We start from the raw sequence: 24,885 nt of genomic DNA, 5'->3' as shown, positions 1-24,885 counted from the left end.
CAAACCCTGTTCTCCGGATTAGAGTAGCCAGGGGTAGTCAAACTGCGTTCGCTGGCAGGGGGCTCCTGGGAATTGTAGTCCATGGTAATCTGGAGGGCCGCAGTTTGACTACCCCTGCCCTACACGGACAACCGCCCTGAAAATCAGGTGCAGCCCCACCGGTCCGGAGGCCTAGGGGGTGAAGGACGTTCACAAACTGCAAAGACCCAAAAGGGGGTTTAATAAACCTTGGGAATTCAAGTCGCTTCTACGCCCTTCCCGGCAACCTGGCATTGAGAGTCCCTTGGTGCCGGAGGCCAAAGTCCCAGTCTATTCTCCGGAAGGCCTTAATTCTTCTGTCGCAGTCCCTTCTTCTTGAGTCACCGATGCAGCCTCCGTAGCTGCAGCCGCCTCCCGGGCCCGTCTCCTCTTGATCCGTTCTGCGTTGGTGATGGTCATGGGATGCAGGGGGAAGAAGCCGGCGAGTCCTAGGAGAGCAGGAAAAGGGGCTTAATTGTGGCGATTGACTCCAATCCGTCTCCATCCGTGTCCTTAAGACAGAATCGGGGAGGAGTACCAGAAAAGGGGCAGCCTTTGGAGTAACTCAGTAGTCAACCTGCTGGCAGGGGCTCATGGGAACTGTAGTCCATGAACATCTGGAGGACCACAGGTTGACCAACCCTGCCTTAGCAGATGTGGTGGTTGTGACGTCCAGTGACGGAGTATAGGGAGTGGTCTGCTGCAGCAGTGAAGGTTAGTTTAGAGCAGGGGTCCCCAACGTGGTGCCCCTGGGCACCAACCTTTGCACTGGCATCTTTTCTATTTTTAGACCTTGGGCAGGGCCTGGTAGGGCTTTGGTCCAATAATGGTTTTGATCAGCCACTGGAGTCGAGTTCAAAACGCCTAGTCAGCCAGTGACATTCCACTCTGTCTACCTCGCAGGGTTGTTGGGAAGACCAAATGGGGAAGGGCGACCCAAGCACTCTGTCCTCCTGACTTCCTTGGGGAAAGGAAAAGGGTGACGACTAGAGGGTTTAAAACCAGTTGGTCTTCAAGCTGCCGCTGGACTCAAAACGACTGCCCGCTTGAACAGAAAAGCCCTGTTACCGAAAGGGTTCACTTAGAACAGGGGTAGTCAAACTGCGGCCCTCCAGATGTCCATGGACTACAATTCCCAGGAGCCCTTGCCAGCATTCGCTGGCGAATGCTGGCAAGGGCTCCTGGGAATTGTAGTCCATGGACATCTGGAGGGCCGCAGTTTGACTACCCCTGACTTAGAATCATAGAGTTGAAGGGTACCCCCAGGGTCATCTAGTCCACCCCCCTGCAGAAGGCAGGAAACTTGGATGGAGTAATAATCGGAAGAGAAGAGTCCGGCTTACCCATAAGCTTTTCAAAAGGCATGCTTAACTGGGCCCCTGAGGCAATCCAGTATTTAATGCGCTCGAAGTTCAAGCCGACTATTTTCTCGCCGTGGTCGTTCGGGAGCGGGTCATAGCAGCCCAGCTGCTCCACGTACTTGCCATCACGGGCTCTCTTGTTCTGTGCGACCACGATCCGGTAGAAAGGCCTGTTGGTGCAGCCGCCGAGGGCAAAGCGGATGACGAGGTGGGCCTTGTGGTAATGTTTCAGGAGGGGTTGCCCTGCGGGAGACACAATGGCCACATGCCGTTCTTGGAACGTCCTTTTCTACACCTGGATGCACTTTGAAAAGGGTCTAGGCCTATGCATGGAGGACACACACAGCCAGTTAGAGCCACTGGAAACCTAGCCAATAAATAAAATACTATGATGGGGCAATTAGAATGCGGGTTGGTTTTCTGTTAGCGTGACACCATTCAGCGGCAGAGGACGAATTCATTTCTTAACCTGTGTCTCTCCATACTGGCCAGAATAGTCCATTAAATGGAGCTTTTAAAGCAGTAATAGAACTATCAGAAATCGGAGAGAAATTAGCCTAATGCAATAACTTTTCACCCAATGCTTAATTAACACACGGTACTCATTGCCACTTGATTAAGGGTGTCTTTAAAAAAACACAGAATTATCACTGCTCGTCTTCACAAATTGTTGTGGCATCTTTTGCAAAAGGCACAATCCACAACCAGCACACCAGCTTCCCGGTGCAAGGCGAACAAGCGGAGCGCTGAAAAGCAGATCCGGGCGGCTCTGCCCTTGCATTGGTCAGACTGATGCTGTTCAAACTGCCCGCACGCTTTGCAACATGCAACACTTGCAAGGTTGTTGTAAAAATTGCCCTTGCACCAGAAATACAAACGCTGAACCGCTGACACGCCTAGGGTTGCCCGCACTTACCGAGGTGAACCATAATGTCTTCTTGCCGGCGAAGAGAAGAAAGGGCAGAATGGGAAACCTGCTCCTCCGACCAGCCGGCCCCCTTCCTTGCACGCGCTTGCAAACCGACCTCGCGCCCCACCTACAAGCTCCCCGGACAAGAACTCTTCCAACTGCGCATGCGCACAAGGCGGCCTGAGCCCGGAACGGCGCGCCTTGACGTATCAACACTCGAAAAGAGAGCGAGAGGCAGGAAGCTCCGCCTGTTGCGCAGGCGCCTCGCTAGTCACAAAGGGATGACGGGAACTGTAGTCCTGGCATTGTCCCGGGGCCAGGTTGCTAAGCGCCCGCGGGTGGGAAAAGCCGGGGAGTGCCGCGCTCGCGCAAGGTGGGGCGCAGGAGGTGGGGAAGCGAGTTCGAGACCGAGGCGGAGGTGATGGGGCGGGGGTCGTACTGACACGGGGGTCGGGGTGGAAGCCTTGGGTTTTTGCCGCGCCCTAGAATATACCTCCCGGCCACGCCTCTCCCTCCTGACCACGCCCCTCATGGTGATTGCGCTGTGGAACGTTGGGCGTGGCTCGCAGCAGGCTAGTCCTCAGTGAGGATGAGAATGCTTGCCTATGGGAAGCTGTGGTTGGCGAGGTGGCAATCATTCTGCAAGGTGGCCCCCTCGCCTTAGGCATTTACACACCTCTAAAACAATTCCCTTATATAAGGAAACTCTGAAATGAGTGTTGCATGCATTAGACCAGGGGTAGTCAACCTGTGGTCCTCCAGATGTTCATGGACTACAGCTCCCATGAGCCCCTGCCAGCGTTTGCTGATTGTAGTCCATGAACATTTGGAGGACCACAGGTTGACTACCCCTGCTTTAGACAACAGTCTTCCCTGCATCTAGAAAGCTAGCTTGGCAGGGATAGGGAGGGCAGGTGGCAGATGGGACCTGGGGAGCAGCTGGAATTATATCTTATTTCCAGGGCGACGGAGATCAGTTCCCCTGGAGAAAATGGCTGCTTTGGAGGGTGGATTCCATAGCGTTATACTCCACTTTGGTCCATCCCCGCTCCTGGCTCGGCTTCCAAAGCCTCAGGATGATTAAGACTCCGCCCTTCTCTGTTGTGCAGTTCTGAGAGCAGAGAAGCCGCTATGGCGGTGGAGAAGCAGTTCAACCTGATGCTCAAAGGCTTTAGCGAGCTGCAAGAGGTGATCGATCGGAAGCCGCAGAATTCGGTCTGGAACCCGCCCACCAGCAGCAAGATTAACCCCAGCCGAGCATCCCAATTGCTCGGGGAGTACTACAAGAAAGAGGTAGGTGGCATCTGCATTCCTGCATCATCATCATCATCATCATCATCATCATCATCATCATCATCATCAATAATAATAATAATAATAATAATAATAATAATAATAATTGACTGCACCTTCCCCTTTAGCAGGTTCCGACTAGTTCACGGCATTCAAAATCAACATGCAATAAATCCAAAGATACAATTGAAATTATTAAAAAGTGTGTTCAGTCGCCATCGACTTGCTGGCGATTCCCCATCCCCTTTTATATTCCCTTTCTTTTTTCCCCCCTTTTGAGGTGCAAGCAAAATATCGATTGGGGCAGTCGCCTGAACACGCATTTTGCCTTATACCTTCTGCTTCCTCTCTCAGGCCGTGGACCAAACCATGACGCCCTTACTGGAGGGCTACATGACCGAAGCGGAGAATTTGCAGAAAGGTTTCCTCACGCGGCCCGGCTGCCCAAGGTACAGCCACATGGCGACTTCGACGTCTCCAGGCGGTAAGGCGGCTCCCGGGAGAGAAGTGGAGAGAGTGTGGCGGCCGGGGAGACCTGAGTTTGAAGCTCAGAAAATTCAGCTCCATCATTCTCGTTCTCAGCCTCTCCTACCTCGATGACTTTAACCTGCCTTTCCTCCCCTCCCTACAGAGAGCACTTTGGCAAAATTAAACCTCCCACCCAATACCCTGAGCACCATGACTTTGTCCTCCCAGCTGTCCTTGGACGATTGGAACAACCTCAGTTCATACACGGAAGCCTTGGATCTTGGCCTTAGGGGTAAGTCTGGCTGTCCCACAGCTGGGCTTTCACGTGTGGTTTTTCTTAACCCAAAGGCTGTGTTTGCAAGGGAATCTCCCCACCATCCCTGCTGCAGATGATGCTACATTTCAAGGAATTTATCCGTTTTGGTTTAGTTCAGGGGTGGCCAGACTGGTGCTCCAGATGTCCCTGCAGGGGCTGATGGGAATTTATCCGCTCATCCTAAAATCTAGATCTCCTACTTTGAACCCAAGACCTTCGGCATGCAAACCACGCGCTTAACCCAAAGCTGCGTCCTCTCCCTGAAAGTTGCCCTTGCGGGTTTCCGCTACAGTTCCAGGAACTGGCTTAAAATGTCCTCTTCCCCCCTTCCTTGTCCAGGGTACCCGGTCATGTTCAGTCAAAGCATTGTGGGACTGCCCAAGTGGAGGAGTTACAGCGAAATCACACCTTCCCAAACCCAAGTCAAAGGCCGCTCGACCTCCAGAGTCCCCTGGTACATAACCGTGCTCCTCGAGAAGGTCAGGATACACATGGGAAAGCAGGGGAAGGGAGGAGGAGAACAGGGGACATACGATGCTCCCAAAGTAAGCTTGGGCTGCGTGTGGAGAGGACAGCTGTTTTTCCATCCTCGGTGCTGAGAAATTCTCTCTTGTTTCCAACCTTTAACATTTTATATTGTTCTACTGTTGCGTCCTTTGATTGCTTTTATTGCTGAAATGACAATGTCATATGGTTTTTGAATCCGGCCCTTCTCTCCCCAGGATCAGCTTCTGCACAAGCTCGGGGCAGAGCTGAGCCGGCTCTCCAAATGCGAGGCGGAGTCGACCCGGAAGGATGAGCTGATCTCGGTCCTGCGGGAAGAAGCGGACAATCTGCAGAGGCAGGTGGACCAGCAGCAGCAGGGGGGAGTCCCCGTCCAGGAAGAAGCCCCCAAAGAGAAGGTAGGCTAAACCAAGGCAGCACGGATGTCACGGTGTCCCTTTTGATGGCAGACCCCGAAGTAACGTGGCAGGGATCTCACAGGTTTGAGAGAGACCTAAAGAGTCACCAAGGGTGTCCTTAGGGGAGCAGAAGCCCTCCTTTTGAGTCTGAGCCCATCCCGCTTCCCTCCGAACTCAAAAGGAGGGCTTCTGCTCCCCTAAGGACACCCTTGGTGACTCTCTAGGTCTCTCTCAAACCTGTGAGATCCCTGCCACGTTACTTGGGGGTCTGCCATCAAAAGGGACACCATGACTGGCCCAAACTGATGATTTGGTTGGTCCTGGCCGGACGGGGTAGGCCGAGGGCAAGGCCTTGCTGCTTCTGGTAAGGGACTCTGGGAAATCCTCTGACATTTGCCCGGTGACGAAACTTCCCTTCTAGGAAATTGACAGCGTCACCAAGGAGGAAGAGCCAAAAGAAAAGCCGACCCGGAGAGGCTTGTCCTTACCGATCCAGTTAGGGCAACAAAGCATCCCGGATGATTTTAGGCAAGAGATTGAGCGAATAAAACTAGAGCTAGCTCACTCGGACAGAATGCTGGGCAACAAGATGGGCGTCCTGACGGAAACGCTGTGGAAGAGTCAGGAAGAGCTGGAGCAACTGGAGAAAGAGGTGAGTGCGCAGCACGAGTGTTGGTGGACATTCCAAGTCCTCCCTCTTCAAGGTAGCATCCCACCTTTACTTTTGCAAAAAGCCGGGCCCTTTGAGCTGAGCAACCTTGGGGCAGCCTAGACGGAGAAACCCATTTCGGAGTGAGTGCCCAAAAAAGATGCCCCTCCCCGGGGGTCTTCAGGGGAGGGGGTAGATAGCCATGATTGACTCTTTGCCCTGAGGAGCTGAATGCCAAGAAACCCCATTGGAAGCTGCCACCTTGAGGTGCTGCATTCTGCATTCCCAAGAATTTGCATTTCACAGATGTTTGCCTTAACAAGGAAAGCCAGGCTAAGCTAACCTGAGCCCCCAGCAAATATAGATTTTGCAGTGCTTCAACAGCATGTTCTGAAGCCGGAGATCTTTCGTATCATCTGTTGCTGGATCCTTTTGTCTGGCGCTGCCCGAGATTGAACCTGGGAGCTTTTGCATGTAACTGAGCCACAGCCCCTGGCCTGTCTTGGTGCTAAAATCATAGAGTTGGAAGGGACCTCCAGGGTCCTCCAACCCCCTGCACAAGGCATCAAATTCACTGCTACTTGCTGCTGGCCTTTCTCGCTGTTTTTGGAGCTGGCGCCATCTGTGGCTGCTCTCCTTTGAGACCTACCCGATGGCCTCGGCCTCACATGAAGAAACACAAGAATAGGTGTTGGCTTGGTCAGATGAAATCTTTTGGCTGGAGTGAGAATTAAAACATAGGGAGAGGAGGGGAAGCAAGGGCCCAAAAGATCAGAGCAGCAGCCCTTCATCCCAAAAGCCCCTGTTCCACAGGGCTGTCAGCCTTGCAAGGGTTTTCCCTGTTCTCCTGCCTGGCCCTCCAAATAATGGAAAGAAAGGCCTTTCGGTTTGGGATTTTTTCCCCCCCTACCCCTAGCCTCCGGAAGAAGCACCCACCCCGGGTTTCAATCTCCTGGTTCAGCTTGAGGTTTTCTCTCTTGTGCATGACCCTGGCCATGGAGTCCTTCTTTATTGGGTGCCCAATCTTCGCAGTACATGGAGCTGCAGCAGAAGAAAGGAGAGGAGAGCGGGGAAGAGCTGGTCTGTGTCCTCGAACTCAGCACCGCTTTGGAAGGGGAGACGGAGCAGGAGGCCGAGTCGGGAGGGGAAGAGGAAACAGGCCTGCGCAAGTATCTGGAGTCCCAGCGAATGAACGAAGACCTGTACAAAGAGCTGGAGAAAGTGAAAAACAATTACGATGTCGCCACGGGTAAGTCGACTGAGCTTGTTAGAAGAAGCCCGTCTGGATCTGGCCATCGGTCTTTCTGGGCCAGCATCCTGTGCCCCCACCTTGCCCAGCCGGATGCCTCTAGAAGGCCCACAAGCAGATTTGGGGTCTACAGGCAACAGCCCTCCCCATCCCCTTTATTTGTCCACAGCCATTGGTGCTTAGAGGTATACTGCTCCTGAAGATGGGGGTTCTACTTAGTTAGCTTAGCTGGCGATAGGCTTCCTCTTGCACAGATTCACACACTCCCCTTTATTGTGGCCCTCCTTGAACTTGCATCATTGAATCCTACCGGCTTGTGAAAACAGCATCTGAGCTCCCTGCTTTGTCTGGGGAAGGGCCGTTCCCTTAACCCTTTCCCCGCTGCTTTGCTAGGGGCCATTTCTTCCCTGCAAAGGCAGCTGTCCTTCGAGGAGTCTCAGCTACGCCGAGCCCACGCCGAGCGGGAATTGCTCCAGAAAGAGCTGCACAACCGAGGAAACCAGCTGGAAGCCATGTCTACCAAGGTACCATCGCACAGACTCCCATTAGCTTGGGGGAGGGGGGAGCGATCTGGGACCACAGCGAGTGTGACACAGCGGGAATGTCGAAGCAGAGCCGGCGCCGCTGCAGTTCCCGTTCCTCCTCAGCCACAAATCTGCAGGAGAACTCAGTGTAGTGTCATTAACTTGCTTGTGGTTTTTTAAAAATCCAAGGGTATTGCTAATGTCTTTTGCAATGGGGGGGGGGGCTTTCAGTTTTGCAACCTGCGAGAGGAGAGGAAGCACGAGGAAATGATGGGCACCATTGAAAGGGAAAACAACACACTTCGGCAGGTGAGCCAAAGATGCCCGCCGCTAACGGCACACCTGTATTTTCCTGATCTGTGTCCCCCTTTCAGGTAAAGGGGGAGATGTTTCTTGATCAGGGCAAGGACCTGGTTCAAGGAGGAGAATTAAGCCCGTCCGAGTACCGCAGCCTTGGTCAGCGTTGGTTGCTCTGTGGTTTGCAGTATCATGAAGAGTCCTCATTGCCCCTTTCCCGGTGCTCACATTGCTACGTATTTGGGCTCTCTCAGATCTATTTGCCAGGAGGAGGAGTGACATCCAACCCACCCAGCCCGGCCCACCCCTGGTGCAGGGATGCATTGGCCAGCTCAGCTCCTCACTTCTTTTCTCCCCTCCCATCTCTCAGGTGGTCTCCGAGCTGGAGTCCAAATTGGCGGAGAAGACCCAGCTGATCGAAGAGCTGCAAGTCGACATCAACCGGCTCCAGGCTCAGCTGGTGGTGAACCAGCACCACACCGGCAAGCAGCTGAGCCAGCAGAAGGAGCTGCAGAGGCAGCTGGATGTTCTGCAGAGGGTGGAGCAGCAGACCAGGGTCCTGCTGGAGGCCATTGGCACGAGGGTAACCTTCTCGCCCTTCCTGGCCCTACACTTCTTGGCGGGATCATAGAGTCCTGCCGCAAGAAGGGCCCTTCATCATTCTCCTGGCTAAAGGGCAGCATTTGGCTTCAACTGACACTCTTTCTGCTCTGCTCTCTCTGTTCCAAGTTCGAAAGGTTTCGAAGCAAAATCCTTCAGGCTACCTACGGTTCCCCCGGCACCAAATCGCCCCAGTCGGAAATCGGAGATGACGAGGTGTTGGAAGTCTTGCAGGTAAAAAAAAAAAATGGTTCTGGGCCGGTGGGAAGTTAGTGGGGGGTTTTTTCTTTGGGGAGGGAGCGCCGAAGGGCCTCTGCCAGTCGTGACCCTGGTTCGCGGATCTGTTTTCCAGAAAATAATCACCGACCGTATGGATTTTCACCAAATGCTGCGGCAGAAGGGGGTCAAGCTGCCATCTCTGAGCAGCGAGCAAAGCGCTACACCGCCTCCTTCGAAGAAAAAGAGTCCGAGCAAATAGGGCCTTGGGTGTTCTCGTCCTTGATGGAACGACTGAATGGATAAAGGGAAAAAAAACACGCATTTTGTCTTGTGCAGTTTCTCAGCAAGGGCCCTGTTCTGTCCAGAAGCATCCGCCCGTTCCTGGCTCTGATTAAACCAGTGGTTCTCAACCTGGGGGTCGGGGCCCCTTTGGGGGTTGAACAACTCTTTCACAGAGGTCGCAGCAGGGCAAGCAGCTTGGCCAGATTGGGGGCGCCATCCAACAACAGCCTTGCGGGGCAGATCAAGATAGAGCATTCGTCTGTCTGGAGCAGCGGAAAAGAGCGAGATCAGCATGGTGGGACAAGAGGCAGAACTGAACTGAGAAACCGTGGGGAAAAACCCGATTTATATACAATCATGAACAATGGATCTTCACGCCGTTGGTCAGTTTTGGTTTAATTTCTGTGAAAGAACCCTTGTGTAATTTTATGGCTGGGGGTCACCACTGTGAACTGGATTAAAGGGTCGCAGCATTAGGAAGGTTGAGAACCACTGGATTAAATCGTTGGATCGAATGTTGACTCTGCTCTGATTCCCACCCAACCCCGGTTATGAATGAACCTCCTCAAGGCAATGTGTGCAGAAGCTAATGGCTGCCTTGAAAACACACAGGCCTCAGTGGTGAACAGGATTGTGGTTAGAGCAGTGGTGTTCCATCTTTTAAAGCCTGGGGACACATTCGGAATTTTGACAAAACATGGTAGGCACAGCTACAAAATGGCGGCCTCAGGAGTCAGAGCTAGTCACAAAATGGCTCCTGTGGATATTGTTTTCAGTGACCCAATCTGCACGGCTGATCAAATCTCCAGTGGCCAATCAGAAGCCTTGCTGGGCAAAAGCTTCAAGTGGCCACACCCACTTTCTAAAAGCGCTTGGGGACAGTGCCAGCAGCTGCCATGACACCACACCGGCAGCCCCTAAGTTAGAGAATATGGAATGAGGTAACTCGGGGATCCTGCACATGCCCAAGGAGCACATGCGAAAAGTATGCGCGTGTGATTTCACCTTTCCTTTCAACGCCAAGAACATTTCAAGTACGTTTATTGTGTTACAAAAAGGGGAAAAAAAGAGAGCGCTATAAAAATAACACATTTGTTTCCCAAAAGATATCGTTACAATAAAACAAACCGATCGCACAATTCATGAACATGACGTGGTCGAGCTGCACATGTAGATACGTTAGGGGGCGATCCCAAATCTTGAGCACGTCTTAGTGGGCCCTGAATCATAGCACGGACCAAACATCAAAGTAAATGTGGAAAAGGATTTCTGGATTTTTACTGGCCGCTTTTCCAAGAAACCAATGACAAAGTTGGTTCTGAGGGGGTGTGGTGTTTTTTTGCCCATTTCTACTCAGAATGGACCCAAGCGGGGGTCCAACATTATTGGCAAAGTACATGCCCAAGGGCTAGAAATGAAGCACTGACATATAGAAAGACTCTCATAGCTCATCTGTTATTTTGAAAGGCTTGGCCACGTTACTCAATTGCAGCCAGATAAAACAGGAGTCTGGTGGCACCGTAAATTCTAACAAAATGTTCTGTCCCAAGTATTTATGGCCTGCAGAGACCACCTCTTCTGTGAGATTTCCTAGTGAAGAAACCCAGTATCTGAAAAAAGGGGCCTTTTCCTCACTTGTTTTCATCACTTGTGTGCCTATATTGTCATTTTCCCACTCTCTTCCATGTGTGGGTGCTTTGATATTACATAGGCATATCTCCGATTTATTTACATGCAGGGAAATAAGCCAGAGACACAGCAGTGCAATATCAAAACAACCACCAGAGGGAGCAAAACACATAGGAAAGAACAAACAAAATTCACAATAAGGGCACAGAAGTGCCGAAAATAAGCAGAAAAGCCTGTGAGTTTGAAGACCTGCACACTTGTGCGGAAATAAAACTGTGTTCATTTCCAGGGTTCCACCAGGCTCCAAATAGTTGCCATTGTCTGAATCTATCCCAAATGATTCCAAAATTGACTCCTATTCTGCAGCATCTTATCGGAACAAAATCAAGCCCTGAACAAGAAAGAATGATTTCATGGAAGATGTCATTCACTGTCATCCCTTGATGGGGTTAAGCCTGAGGTCTGTGGAGTCCAGTTCTTAGGCCGTAGCCAAGCCCAAGGGGCCATCAGCGCCTGGACTTCTGTGTGTGCCACAGATAGCCACTGATTCTGCACCTGTTCTGCAGACAAGCTCCCCATAACACGTTCAATGCATATCTCACCTGTGCCGCTGAAAACCGTACCTGCATCCAGATGTTCCAAAGCCAACAGATAAAAATGAAGGCCGAGGCAGATGTGAACTGCGATGGTCTTCATGGTGATTTACCCAGTTCAAGCGGATCCTGGCTCAGGGAAGCCCCCCAAGACAAGACCCTGATGAAAAGAACGCTATCTAGACTCTGTCCAGGGACACCTTGATGTGTCCAAAATTCGAAATCTGCCCGTAACATATGCAGACACGTACATCCAGTAATATACAATAATACTGCTGGAGGGGGAAGCATTTGCAATTTGAAAATCTTAAGTGACTTTTTAAAAACAGTTAACAACATAAAGTGCTTTTCACTCTTGACTGTTTTGACCGCAATTAATTCTCTGCCGTGGCCTTCCTGATCGCTACAGGAGAAGCCCCAACGAGCACCTTGCGAGGTGGATCTTTAGCAACGTCCCAGTCTGGCGGCCCCCCTGGACCTTAATTCCTGGGGTGGCCCCAGTATTGAGTCCCTTCCTCAATCGAATCAGCTGATCCAAGCATTTTGCCCCATGTAAAAGGTGCCCCGAACTTATGGGTCTTTTCTTAGAACTTATAGATCAGGGGTAGTCAAACTGCGGCCCTCCAGATGTCCATGGACTACAACTCCCAGAAGCCCCTGCCAGCATTCGCTGGCAGGGGCTTCTGGGAATTGCAGTCCATGGACATCTGGAGGGCCGCAGTTTGACTACCCCTGTTATAGATGTTTTCTCACAACATCGTCGCTCTGGAGAGAATGCCTCATCTAGCAGAGCCATGGGCTTAGATGGGAGTGACGTTGCATTGGATTGCACTGCTGGGTACCCCTGTGTGTGTGTGTGTGTGTGAATGTGGGGGGGGGTTATTCATTGTGTGGCCTATGGGTGTACCATAGCTAGGAGATCCTAAAATTGTCTAGCTGTCAGGCAGGAGGCGTTTGGAGGTAGTGTGCCATTCCCTGCCCGCACGTCATGACCCTAATGTTTCCATCCGAATATTAGCCACGGCTGACCCTGTTTAGCTGCCAAGATCTGACAGGATCGGCCTTGCCTGTGCTTTCCAGGTTGTGTTGGGTTGTGTGTGTGTGTGCGAGACAGAGATGCTTGGGCAGCACCCAATGCAGGACCAGATTGGCCGTTCAACCCCAGAGAGCTGCTAACGACGAAGACCCTTTATGGGGAACCGGGGTCAGCTCAACCTTCTCTTCCTGCATTGCTGCTATTTTTGTGGGATGAGGTTGAACCAATATTGATGGTTGGTGCCAGAGAGTTCACCGGCCCCCGGCCCCCTGCCGTGTAGGGGCTGCTCAGGTGGGCTCATCCTGGGGCTAGTTGCACCGGCCCTGTTTGTTGTCGCTCTTGAAAAGTCACACCTCTGCCCTTGAACATGGAGACATCCTCAATGCTAATATCCCATGATTTCTGTATAGACGTTGTCTTTGTATGCCATTAAAGGTTTTTTTGAATTTGAATGTGAATATTCATTACACAATATTCAATTCAGATTCAGTTACGAAAAATTGGGGTCTCGCGGTTCTCCTCCCCCCCTCCCCCCGGGGTAAGCATGTGTACGCGGGCGTGTACGAAGGAGACTCCCAATTACAGAATTTCGCCAATCCAATTCAAGTCCATGCGTCCCAAAATAATTGTCTCACAACGTTTCATCAATCGGTCCGAAAGGCCAAAATAATTCTCAGTTTTATCGTGTGAAAAGTTTCCAGCTCTACCCAAAAAGAAGCGTCTTCTTGCTTGTAGGCTGGGAAGGGGACCGGGAAATCCCGGGCTCCTCCTTTCAGTCTGTGTACTTTTGATAATAGCTTACATGGCAAAGAAAACTTTACAACAACATGGCGCGTCTGCCGTATATACAACAGGTCCGGCAAAACGTCTCTCAGCGCAGACGTTTTCCTCAAGTCACTACGAATGTCTCCGGGAATCGTCAGATTCTAGGAGCGGCTTTGCCGTTTTCGCAAAGCTCTGAAGAATACGAACACTCTTTTTTGGCAGTCCGACGGGAAGAGAAGTCTCGTTAAAGTTGTTGGGGACAGTTCAGCTGCGAAGACCCTGCCGAGGGGCTGCCAGCAGGAAAGGCCGACTCCGCTATCACCAAAAGCGAAGGGGGGGAAGGAAGGAGCTCGGGCCTACCGTCACCAAGGAAACAAACCAGCCTTTCACATCGCCGCGTGAACCGGGCAGAAAATTCGCTCCTTTTTAAACACGCTCCAGTTTAGCTGCAGAATGCTTCCAGCCAGTTGCCGCCTTTTGGTTCCATTAATAGTTTAGATGGCTTGAAGAAAACGCCACCCGCTTGGGCCCAGGAAGAGACCTAGCGGTGGACTTCCACAGCCCAACTGTGACTTTCCGCCACTCGAGCGTCGGAAAAAAAAAATACTTTCTGTGGTCCCCCAGGACTCGTTCCCCTACCCACCCCCAGCTTTGAATCCCAAGCACCTTTCAGATCCCTCTTAACCACTCGTCCTCTTTTGGCAGCTCCCAAATGCTCCGGGAGAGCCCTTCAGTTAATTTCTCCCTCTGTGAACTCTTCTTTGATGGACTGCTTGCGGGACTTGCAGTCTGGCAGGTCGAAGCCAAAGTCCGCCCATTCGTCGGCTCCGCTGCGGTTGGGGATGGTGATCGTGTGGCGCACGCGGAAATGCACGGCCTCCATCACGCGCTGCCGTTGCAGCTCGCCGGAAGTGCCGATGGAGATGGTGGAGGCGTTGCTGCTGGAGCGGATCAGCTGCTGGGCCCCGTAGTCGTGGCCCTGTTTCAGTTCCTGCAGGCCCCGCCAGATGATCATCCGGTATTGCTCCGGGATCTTCAGCGCGCCGAGATCCTGCCGAGAATGAAATGGACAAGATTATATGGATGTGTTCCACTAATTGTAAGACCTTCCGGGTTGCCCACTAGGGCTTGGGAAATACCCGGGGGCAGGAGTGGGTGAGTTCTGAGGTGGGGAAGGTTGTGGAGTCCACCCTCCCAAGCGGCCATTCTCTCCAGGGGAACTGATCTCTGATGCCTGGAAATCAGCTGCAGAACTGGGGGATCCCCAGGTCCCACCTGGGGACTGGCATCCTTATGCCTTCCACAGAGCCACCTTGTGTGGAAGGTGCTATTATTAGAGGAATCTATTCTACATCATGGCGGCTGTCCCGCCCCTGAGTGCCTCCTCCTCCAACCCGCTTGCCTGTCTGTCCAGCGGCCAGCCAATCGCCTTCTGTCCCCCACCCTTGACCACCCCCTCCTCCTTCCACTTCCATCTGAGGCTCGGAGGCTACAGATCCCTGCTGCGTGTGAGCTGCCCCTGCCGGTGAGTTCCCTGCCTGGGGGCCTCCAGCCTGCAGCTTTTCCAGGTCCCCAATCTAGCACCTGTTTTATTCCTCAATGCAACGGGATTGGCCCCTGGTAAATCTATAAGCCCCGATACTATTATTCCTGAAGGAATTACTGCAAAATATAGCAGGTTGAGAATTGCAATGAGGCGGAACCTGGAGAAAAGCTCGCTCCAGGAAGTATTTACCTCGATGGTCAAGTTCTGCAGGTGGTAAATGGTCTGTAGTCCTTGTGAAGTGAAATAGTCGATGCAGTTGGAGCACCCCAGGCCTGTTAAGAAACTGCAGAGGGGAAACAAGCGGGAACATAAAAGCCAGGGTTAAATCCTCCGGGATGGCTGCATCCTGGACACTCCTCCCCAGTGGAGCAGAACCAGCCAACGGTGGCGGATGAAGGCCCTGAATTCGGTGCCATCCCCATCCCTCTCAGGGTTGCAGTTTGGGGTATCCCTCAACCTATCTGGCTCTTGTATACAGTCCTATCACCCCATAAATGTTTAACAAATTAAAAAAAAATAGAAAATGAATTAACTCCCACCCATTCGGAGAACCTTCCAGGGGCTTCAAGAAACTCCAGGGCTTCAGGAAACCCCGGTTGGGAAAGTCAGGAGATGTGCGACACACCCGGTAAGCACATCCCTACCTTACAAGACTCGGATCTGGATTGTAGGGCGGGGGAGGAGTGCAGTGTGACCCCGAGACCATGGCCTGGGAGGAGTGGCCTCCGTTCATTTCTCCGTTGGGCTGCATGGCGTGGCTGTTCAGCATCCCAGGTCCTGGGGGCGAAACAAGAGCAGGTGGTCACATGGCTGCTTTTCCAGAAAGGTAGAAGGAGGTGGAGGAAATACAGTCCTTCGTATAAGGCTGGGGCAGTCAATCTGCGGCCCTCCAGATGTCCTTGGACTACAATTCCCATGAGCCCCATGATTAAAGGTATTTTTATTTTAATTTACTATTGCTACTTGCACTCAGCATGGGGACATTTGTTTACTATATATATTACATTATATATATATATATATATATATATATATACACATACATACACACATATATATATATATATACACATACATACACACATATATATATATATACACATACATACACACATATATATATATATATACACATACATACATACATACATACATACATACATACATATATATTGTATTTAGAGTAACTTACATCACTGACGAAGGTACCGAAAGCGAAAAAAAAAACCTCCGAGTTCATTTTGATGTTTTGGAAGTTGGAGGAATTGTTTATAGTGGAATAAACTGTTCATTGGCCATCTCCGGCTTGAAAACTATTTCATTTGCTTAGGAAGGAAGAGGAAGCCTGCAGGATCCGGAGAACGGCCTCCCTCCCCTCCTGCTCCCACATTAGCACCTCTGAGCTTTCGCAGGGAAGAGGCCGGCAGGAGTTGGACACAAGCACAACCTGCCCGTTTTGTGGCCTTGGGGGGGGGGGACGCCTCACCCATCGGTCCGAGATTCGGTCCCGCACCGGAGCTGTGCTGAGGCGGCTGGCCCACCAGTTGGTTGACGGATGGCAGTTTGTTGATCCCTCCCGCGTGCAGCTTGTTTATCGGGGACAGGACGGGGCCGTAGGAAGAAGGCGCCTGCAGGTGAGTTCTACGTGAGAACAAGCAGAAATAGGACCATCAGTCAAAATCGAATCCCCCCCCCAGCAGGGGTCCCCAGCCTTTTGGAGCCTGTGGGCGGGCACCTTTGGAATTCAGAGAGAACGTGGCAAGCCGGGTTTGGTTCCCCACTCCTCCTCTGCATGCAGCCAGCCGGGTGACCTTGGGCTAGTCACCGTCCTGATAGAGCTGTTCTCAGAGAAACAGAGCTCTCTCAGGCCCACCTACCTCACAGGGTGCCTGTTGTAGGGAGAGGAAAGGGAAGGTGATTGGAAGCCGCTTTGAGCCTCCTTTGGGTAGAGAAGGGTATAAAAACCAACTTCTCTTCTTTTTGGAATAAATAATACATATATATATATTTAAAAACCCTCCAAGGTCGCTTTAAATTGGCTCTAACGGTGACCCTTTCCACCACCAATATGGCAAGGAAACGTTTCACAGCACGGAAGGAACTAACACCCTCCGGATCAGTAGGCTGTTTTTAAAGGGGCAGGATGCTGTTTTCTCCAGGCCTGTTGGCGACCCTGACTTCCTGTGCATGGCCCGCTCTGGCGGGACTCACTGGCGCTGCAAGAGCTGCTGCTGCTGCTGCCGATACGAGTCGACCAGCTGCTGAGGCACGAGCTCGACCAGCTCCAGGCTCTCCTTGATCTTCATCAGGATCTCGAAATTCTCTCGCCCGCGAACCTGCATTGGAGAAGACGTGGAGGGTTGCCGGGCAACGCCCAGGAAGAAGGGGGCGGGGTCTGGGCGGCCACCTTGCGCTGATGTCATTTCCAGTACAAACCGGAAGGGGTGCCTTCAGACACTCTAGGACTTACGACAACTCTGTGGTTTTAGCTCCGCCAAGGGAACCAACTGGAGTCAGGGCATCTGTAGATTTCGAGGACTTACCGGAACGTAATACGTTTCCTCTTCCCCGTGCCTCCGTTTCTTAATCCCGGATCCGAGTGCCGGTATCCCTTGCGGACTCTGCTTGAACGCTAGGGGAGAAGAAGAAGAAGGAAAGATTTGGAGCTCAGCTCGACCTGTGCCGAGGACAGGCCTGTCTCTGATGGTGCAAAGGCTTCTGGGAAGCAGGTTCCCTTGGCCTGGAGACAGACACTGGTCTAGTGAAAAATGGTCTTGGTGGTGCCACCCTCCATGAGGCCACCCAGTCCGTCCCTGCTGTTGGCACATGAGCAGCCCCCATCAATATGCCAGCGAAGCTTTTCACAGCCTGGAAGGAAATACCTTCTTGCCGGTCAATAACCTGCTCTTAAGAGGGCAGGGCACTGTCTCCTCCAGGCCTGTTGGCAACCCTCGTTTACCGCGCATGGCCGGCTCCCACCCGCTGGCCTTTCAGCGGAATGAGTCCCCACGCCCTGACTTACTTCGCTTGTTGGGGTTGCCGTTCTTAGCCGCGCTTTCGTTCAGGGCTTGCTGCTCTCGGTAATGGTCCTCGTCCGCTTTCCGGTCTCTGCCGGGACAGGCGCAGATCCGACCTTCGAAGGACCTCCGTCCCAGAACCTGCCCACTGGGAGACAGAGTCAAAGTCAACCCGGTAGACGGGTGGAATCTCAGAGGGGAGGTGTGTAGTTGCAGAGCTGGGGAACCCTAGAATTGCTTTTCCCCTGGAGAAAAGGGCCCTATGGCATTATCCCTCCCCTCCTCCAAGCCATGCCCTGCTCAGACCCCACACCCAAATCTCTAGGAATTGACAGCACGAGTTTGTAATTTAAGCCATGAAGCCCCCAATGGCTTCCTTGCCCTTTGTGGGCGTGTCCTTGGCAGCCATATTGGCTTCACAGATGCCGGGGAGGGGGGGTGTCTGCAGAAGAGGTGCCCGCTCAGCTGACTCACTCTCTGGTCTCCAGGGTGATGATGATGAGGATCGGCCGCCTGTTCATCCCGCCCACACAACTGCTGTTGCACATAAAGTTGTACAGGATGGTTGTGAATTCGGTCCCCACCTGCTCAGAAAGGGCAGAAAGGGGGAAGGGGAGGGTTAATATCTCACGCCTGGGCAGTAAAGCAATATTTATTTATATGAAGGCTGGAAATTATGCATACGAAACATGGAAAGTTCTGATTTATTGATGTGTGGGTACAAAAATGGGTACAGAATTTAAGCATTGGGGGTGGGGAGTCATGCAAGGGACATTCCAAGACAGAGAAATATGACAATATTCCTGCTGCAAAGGGAATTATTCTCTTCATTCACAAGCTCCCTAGGTGGGCTTAGACCACCCGCTGCAGGGTCAGCCCACCATCGGCTGCAGGGGGAAGCCATCCTGTCCCATTTTAGAGAGTTCTTTGGAAAAAGAGAAGGAATCCCATGTGAGGAAAAAGCCTGATGTGAAGCCCCTTCTGTCCGCGAAAGTGTAACATAAAATATTTCAACGGTTCTAAGAAATTGCTAACTACGCGCCCAAAGCCAATAGGGGCTGTGCAGAGAACACCTAAATGCAGGTCCTTCCTGCAAAGGCGGACAGTTTGAGATGGGCACGGGGCAAACAGGCAAGAAAGGAACAGAAGAGGAGCCCAAATGAAATCAGAACTGTAATTTTCATAGGAGAAGGTCGCTGAAATAACTCCTGCTCAGGCTAAAGGGTGTCCAATTGGGAAGCAAAATTAAAGGTGCAACATGTCTATCCAACAGCAGGGGGAGCCCCAACCCTTTCCCATTAGCAGGCCCATCCGGTCCTTCCATTGGGCGCCGCATCTGAGTTTACAAATCACAACATCTTTGCAAGCGGCTCTGAACGCACAAAGCACACACTTTTCTAACACACATACCACCCTTGAGATCCTTCGACTGGAGAGGCTGAGCCTGGGCATTTTCGGCATGCTAACTCCACAACAAGCACTCCCACTGGGCTGCATGAGCCGACCAGGCCTGTATCATTTGAAGCCCCCGCTTTCCCTTCTGCAGCGGCTGGACGGAGTTACCTGGGGAGGTTCGTAAGGAACCATCACGCTCTGCCTCCCGGTGACAGGGTCGTCCACGTACTGAGACAGGTTGTTGCCTTCCACGCGGATTAAGTGGCTGGCCGGAGCGGAGAGACCTGGGGAGACAAAGGGTGGGCTTTGATAAAAGGCGGGCAGTGGCTGATTTGCCCTGCTCAGTGGAAACGCTGCTTATTGCTCTCTTGAGAATGACTGGTAGGCCAGAGCAGCCACCCTAACACAAGAATCTTCATCATGTGACTGAAGGGAAGCTAGCTGCCCCTTTGCGGCCAAGCTCCGCCTCCTGCAGGAGCCATTTTGAGGCCGCCATTTTGGGGCTGGACCCCCCCCCCCCTGCCCTGTGTCAGGATTCCAAAGGCGTTTGCAGGCTCGCAAAGGTCAGGGGTTACCGCTGCAGACCTTTTAAGCCGTACTGCCGGTTGCTTTCTTCCAGCCATCGAGCGACGACTTCTGGTTACCGAAGTGAACAATGACATGCCGAAGGGTGTGGGATCCATACATTTCTTTAGAAAGAGGGCAACCTGGGCACTGAACTAGCGAAGGGCGGGGAGGGGGGGCAGTGATATGGTCCTCACCGTCATTGAAGTCACGGCCGAGTTCGTGGTTAGGGCATCGCTTGACCACTTCCGTCACGTGCTCTGCCTTCTTGTAGACGGGCATGGCCCGGATGACGGTCCCCGGAGGAGGAGGCGTTGAGACTTTGATCTGAATGGGACACGTCTTCGCGATCTGACAGTAGAGCTTCTTCAGCAGTGGGGAATACTGCAAAGGAAAACAGGGCTTGGATGAAATCAAGCTGGCCTGGGCTGGCCACCCCGGACCACTAGTTTCCTCCGAAACTGCACCGACTAAAAGGGAAGACTCAAAGAGAAGTAGTTGACCTCCAGGAAAATCCCTATTTTCCGCATAATGCTCTGTATCGGGTATTCCCAACACGGTGCCCCTGGGCACCACTGAGGAACAAAAGCTATTGAGGAAGATCTTTCTGTAAGGGAAAAGCTTGTCTTGCTATCCTTTGAGTGCTCTTTGAAGGGGCGAACAAGCCTGTGGACAAAGGTGCCCAACAGCGGCGGATTCTGAACTGGCGAGCCAGGTTGGATTCCCTGCTCTTCCACATACAGCCAGCTGGGCTCGTCACAGCCTTGATAGTGCTGTTCTAACCAAGCAGTTCTGTCAGAGCTCTCCCTGCCTCACCTACCTCACAGGGTGTCTGTTGTGGGGAGAGGAAAGGGAAGCCGCTTTGAAACTCCTTTGGTTAGAGAAAAGCAGGGTATAAAAAAACCAGGAAAAGGGCAACTTAAATTATTAAGGCGATGGGACACTTTATCAACAGAGGCCGAAAAAGCCAGGCTCAGCCAGAGTTCAGAAAGGCACGCTGACTGACTTATAGTGTGCGGTTCATTACAGAGACCCCCCCTCCCCCGGTGAATCTAGCAGTAAGAGCCCCCTTGGGTTTCAAAGGTCATCTGAACTGGCCCTTGGCGTTGCCTTCCCTTCCGAGCCCACCGCTGGCACGTCAAGTGCTCCATTTGGTACCTCCTTCCTTTTCTGCAAAATCTGGGAGTGGGAGGGATTATCCCGACATGCCGGAACAGGCACCTTTGTTCAGGGATCCCAAACATTCACTGGGAGATTATTATATATATATATATATATATTTTTAAAGAAAGAAGAAAAGAGGAAGGCCGCTCCGTACGACTTGGCTTCCCGTCCGGATCTGCCAAGACAGGTCCGCTTGGGGTGGAAGTTGAGGATAACACGACCTCACTTTCCAAGCATCTCTCCGGGCTCTCCGCGGCTAGACTCCAAACGGGTCAAGGCAGAGACGGCAGCCGCTGGGGGGGTTATCCCTGCTCATTTCCTTCCAACTTGGACACCTCTTGAGCCTCAATTGGACCCATGAAACTACCTTACGCTGGCCTATTAGATGGTCCGTCAAGGTCAGTATTGTCCACTCAAGCAGGCCGCACCCCTTTAGGACCTCATCTTCCACACCTACTGTGTGCATTTGTGTTTGTGAAATGCTATCAAGATGCAGCTGACTTAGGGTGACTTCATAGAGTCTTCAAGGCAGGAGACATTCAGAGGGGGCTGGCCATGGCCTGCCTCGGCAGAATGACCCTGGGCTTCCTCGGGGGTTTTCCCATCCAAATATGAACCACGGCCGACCCTGCTTAGCTTCTGAGATGTGGCAAAATCGGGCCAGCCTAGGCCATTCAGGCCAGGGCACAACCCCTGCCACCTGATCCTTTTAATGTGTTAGGTCTGATGCAGATGTGATAAACAGGACTCTGATGCTACCGTAAAGATATTTTAAATAGTGTCTTTTTCTTCCAAGTGTGAGATTTTGTACGCTTGAATCCGCTTCTTCGAAGGCAGCCTGGTATTTCTTCCTCTTGGCCACCTCTGAAGAACCATGCTATTGCCCATGAAAGCGTTCGAAAAGATGACTCAACGTCTTCCAAAAAAGAAGACAAGTGGGAGAAACCGATTTGCCAGAGATGAGTATCACAAAACAAGCAGCCTTTCTGGGGAGCAGAGAGAGGGAAACAGGAGTGACGTGCATGTCGAGGCTAGTCCTTACAGGGCATAACAGGTTTTGTTGTTGAAAATTACCCACTGGCTCCCCTTTCACCTATTGTGATGTGCATACCGAACAATAGCCGAAAAATAAAACCCTTCAAAACACCACCTCACCAGACGTTTGTAAGGTGTGTCCAAAAACAACGAAGAAGAAGAAGAAGAAGAAGAAGAAGAAGAAGAAGAAGAAGAAGAAGAATTAGGTTTTATACCCCACTTTTCACTACCAGATGGAGTCTCAAAGTGGCTTACAAACACCTTCCCTTCCTTTCCCCACAACAGAAATCTTGTGTAGGTGAAACTGAGAGAGTTCTGAGACAACTGTGACTAGTCCACGGTGGGTGGAAAGTGCTGTCCAATTTCAGCTGACTTATGCCAAGCCCATAGGGTAGGGGTGGCCAAACGGTGGCGCTACAGGTTGTCCAAGGACTACAATTCCCATGAGCCCTAGAGTTCTATCCTCCATGACTTTATCTAATGGCCTTTTCAACCCATCTGAACTAGTGGCCACCGTGTCCTGTAGGGCTGACAGTTTCAAGTTGTAATATTCTTAGAGATTTTGGTGGGTGGAGTCTGGGGAGGGGAGGGACCTCACCAAGGTGTGATGGATCAGAATCCACCCTCCAAAAAGCCATTTCTCCCAGAGGAGCTGATTGCTGCAGCTCAGACCACATCTGTAATTCCGTGAGACCTCTGGGCCCCACCTGGCAGCTGGCCCTAGTTTCCTGTGGAAGTCAGTTCCATACATTTCATAAAGGAGAGAGAATTCTAACCCACAACTGCAGAGACGAATCGAGGGGGGAACAGAAAAGCGAGTTTTCGCAGCATCTCCTTGCGTTTCCCTGCAAAACTCTTGCTGTCCGCCTGCGACCCAATGAAAACCTCCTGCAGAAGGTTCGGGGGACCGAGAGGAGGGGCTTTTTCCTGTCCAGGTGTGGAACACGTCAGTGGCTCCTGTCAAAAGATCCCTTTCATGCGGACATTCCCAGGCAAGTCTGTGACAGGCCTGGGAAGTGAACAAGGAAAAACAAGAAAGGGGGCCCGGGACGGCGGAGAGCTTTGTGCTAAGTCGCTTGGTACAAATCCCCTTGTACTGCCATGTTATGACACGGCGAAAGCGTTCCTAAATAGCGAGGTTGATTGCCCCGCGGGGGGGGGGATGGCTGCCACGGCCCCGGCAAGCCTCTGCCGCTCACCTCCTCAAGTCTTAACAAGCTCCCGACCCGGCCTTCAAAGATTCTTTCGACAACAACAAACATCTTTCAAGCGCACGTGCCCCAAACATGACGTTATTCGGGCCAGGCTTGGCGCTTGGCCTGGCTTGGCCTTTTCCTGGTCTTTGGCTCAGTTGCTGTGACCTATTGGCGGGGTGCATTGAGGAGGGACAGCCGTGGCCGGAAGGCTCCTGCCCCAAGGGGAGGTGAAACAAGGCTTGGGGGGCTGGCAGGGAATGTGGACTAATCATGAGGCTGCCTTATGCTGAATCAAGCCATTGGTCCATCTAAGAGTATCAGAAGAGCCCTGCTGGTTCAGGCCAGTGGCCCGTCTAGTCCAGCGTCCTGTCTCACACAGTGGCCAGCCAGGCCCTCTGGAGGGCCAACAACAGGGCAGAGAGGCTGAGGCCTTCTCTTGACAACAAGAAGAAGAGTTGGTTCTTAAATGCTGCTTTTCTCTAATCAAAGGAACCTCAAAGTGGCTTCCGATCGCCTTCCCTTCCTCTCCCCACAACAGGCACCCTGTGAGGGAGGGGAGGCTGAGAGAGCCCTGATATTACAGCTCTGTGAGAGCAGCACTATCAGGGCTGTGACTAGCCCAAGGTCACCCAGCTGCCAGTTAAGCCGGGCCAACCCTGACTAGTATTTGGATTGGAAACCTCTGAGAAACACCAGGGGCATTAAGCAGAGGCAGGCAATGGCAAACATCTCTGTCCCTCCCTTGAAAACCTTACTGGGTCGCCAAAGCCAGCTGAGCCTTGATGGGGGTGGGGGGAAATCAACTGATCAATTAAATACTTCCCCCACAAGTCTTCTACCTCTACTCTACTATTGGCAGCGATTCTGCCTCCCCCAGTCCATCGATAGAGGACAAAACCCGACTCTGCACGCTACAGAGAACGGCCTGCTTCCCTTGGTTGCGGAGCTTTGGCTGTTCGTCAAAGGAGCTGTCCCTGGTATTTGCTCGACGGAGTTCAATAAAACCGGGGAAGCAAACTCTGGCCCAAAAGAGAGAGCGGGGAAGACGGAAAGAGGCAGGAGTTTCCTCTCCTGCTGGCAACTCTTTGGTGAACAGCCTCCAAGTCCTGCTCCGGGGAAAGGGGGCTGGATTCCTCTTCGAGGCACAGTCCTCTTAGAGCTGTTCTCACAGAGCAGTTCCTCTCAGAGCTCTCTCAGCCTCACCTCCCTCACAGGGTATCTGCTGTGGGGAGAGGAAAGGGAAGGCGATTGGAAGCCACTTTGAGCCTCCTTTGGGTAGAGAAAAGCAGCATATAAGAACCAACTCTTCTTCTCCTTCAGTAATATCAGGGCTCTCTCAGCCTCTCCCACCTCACAGCGTGTCTGCTGTGGGGAGAGGAAAGGGAAGGCCACTTTGAGCCTCCTTTGGGTAGAGAAAAGCAGCATATAAGAACCAACTCTTCTTCTCCTTCAGTAATATCAGGGCTCTCTCAGCCTCACCCACCTCACAGGGCGTCTGTTGAGGGGAGAGGAAAGGGAAGGTGAATGTAAGCCGGTTTAAGTCTCTTTCACGTAGAGAAAAACGGGGTAGGAAAAACAACTCTTCGTCTTCATTTTGTTCACTGAGGTCAGTATTCATTTTATTTAAGGGTTTTGACAAAAGCAGCTGGTTAGCGTATTTAGCTAAGCTATTAGGCCAAGAAATTCTGGGCAAAACGTCACAGTCATTATCTGTGGGCAGAGGCAAAGAGGATAATACTCCACAGATGACTCAGAACAGACAGACAGCCTGTAAGAGGAGACATGTCTTTCACGCATGTGAAGCAAATTCAGAATCCAGGGGCACCTTGAAGACCAACAAACTTTTATTCCAGTTAT

At 52.0% G+C, this 24,885-nt stretch overlaps 3 protein-coding genes across 9 annotated transcripts in view; 1 reads left to right on the top strand and 2 right to left on the bottom strand.

Annotated features, from left to right (window-relative positions):
- Positions 1-197: 197 nt before the first annotated feature.
- Positions 198-2,724, bottom strand: MRPS16 (mitochondrial ribosomal protein S16). The gene is made up of 3 exons (XM_077311163.1): positions 2,296-2,724; positions 1,362-1,622; positions 198-467 (listed from the first exon to the last, which is right to left on the bottom strand). The coding sequence occupies exons 1-3, from the start codon at positions 2,306-2,308 to the stop codon at positions 310-312; spliced, it is 432 nt and encodes a 143-aa protein (XP_077167278.1). The 5' UTR covers positions 2,309-2,724; the 3' UTR covers positions 198-309.
- CCDC27 (coiled-coil domain containing 27) lies at positions 2,538-9,752 on the top strand. 4 transcript variants are annotated; one of them, XM_077311148.1, is made up of 13 exons: positions 2,538-2,662; positions 3,399-3,582; positions 3,937-4,066; positions 4,214-4,342; positions 4,706-4,845; positions 5,089-5,268; positions 5,690-5,920; positions 6,950-7,166; positions 7,560-7,690; positions 7,922-7,999; positions 8,358-8,570; positions 8,717-8,821; positions 8,940-9,751. In XM_077311148.1, exons 1-13 carry the CDS (start codon positions 2,571-2,573, stop codon positions 9,063-9,065), a joined length of 1,956 nt encoding a protein of 651 aa, XP_077167263.1. In that variant the 5' UTR covers positions 2,538-2,570; the 3' UTR covers positions 9,066-9,751. The 4 variants fall into 4 exon arrangements, with proteins under 4 accessions (XP_077167263.1, XP_077167265.1, XP_077167262.1 ...); XM_077311150.1 differs by having other exon boundaries at positions 2,548-2,676; positions 8,940-9,750; XM_077311147.1 differs by having other exon boundaries at positions 2,556-2,707; positions 8,940-9,752.
- A 2,294-nt stretch (positions 9,753-12,046) lies between these two features.
- The window catches only part of TP73 (tumor protein p73), a 56,269-nt gene continuing 43,430 nt past the window's right edge, over positions 12,047-24,885 (bottom strand). For all 4 annotated transcript variants that reach the window (XM_077311094.1, XM_077311096.1, XM_077311095.1 and 1 more), the window contains 10 exons: positions 19,831-20,017; positions 19,238-19,353; positions 18,149-18,258; positions 17,680-17,822; positions 17,201-17,289; positions 16,869-16,993; positions 16,144-16,298; positions 15,302-15,434; positions 14,847-14,940; positions 12,047-14,162 (listed from right to left, as the gene is read on the bottom strand). In XM_077311094.1, coding sequence (XP_077167209.1) covers positions 13,842-14,162; positions 14,847-14,940; positions 15,302-15,434; positions 16,144-16,298; positions 16,869-16,993; positions 17,201-17,289; positions 17,680-17,822; positions 18,149-18,258; positions 19,238-19,353; positions 19,831-20,017 — 1,473 coding nt within the window. In that variant the 3' untranslated portion in view covers positions 12,047-13,841. The remainder of the gene's footprint in view (positions 14,163-14,846; positions 14,941-15,301; positions 15,435-16,143; positions 16,299-16,868; positions 16,994-17,200; positions 17,290-17,679; positions 17,823-18,148; positions 18,259-19,237; positions 19,354-19,830; positions 20,018-24,885) is intronic.

Source organism: Paroedura picta, chromosome 15 (assembly GCF_049243985.1).
Source record: "Paroedura picta isolate Pp20150507F chromosome 15, Ppicta_v3.0, whole genome shotgun sequence".
Classification (NCBI taxonomy): domain Eukaryota; kingdom Metazoa; phylum Chordata; class Lepidosauria; order Squamata; family Gekkonidae; genus Paroedura; species Paroedura picta.
This window is presented reverse-complemented; position numbering and strand designations above follow the sequence as displayed.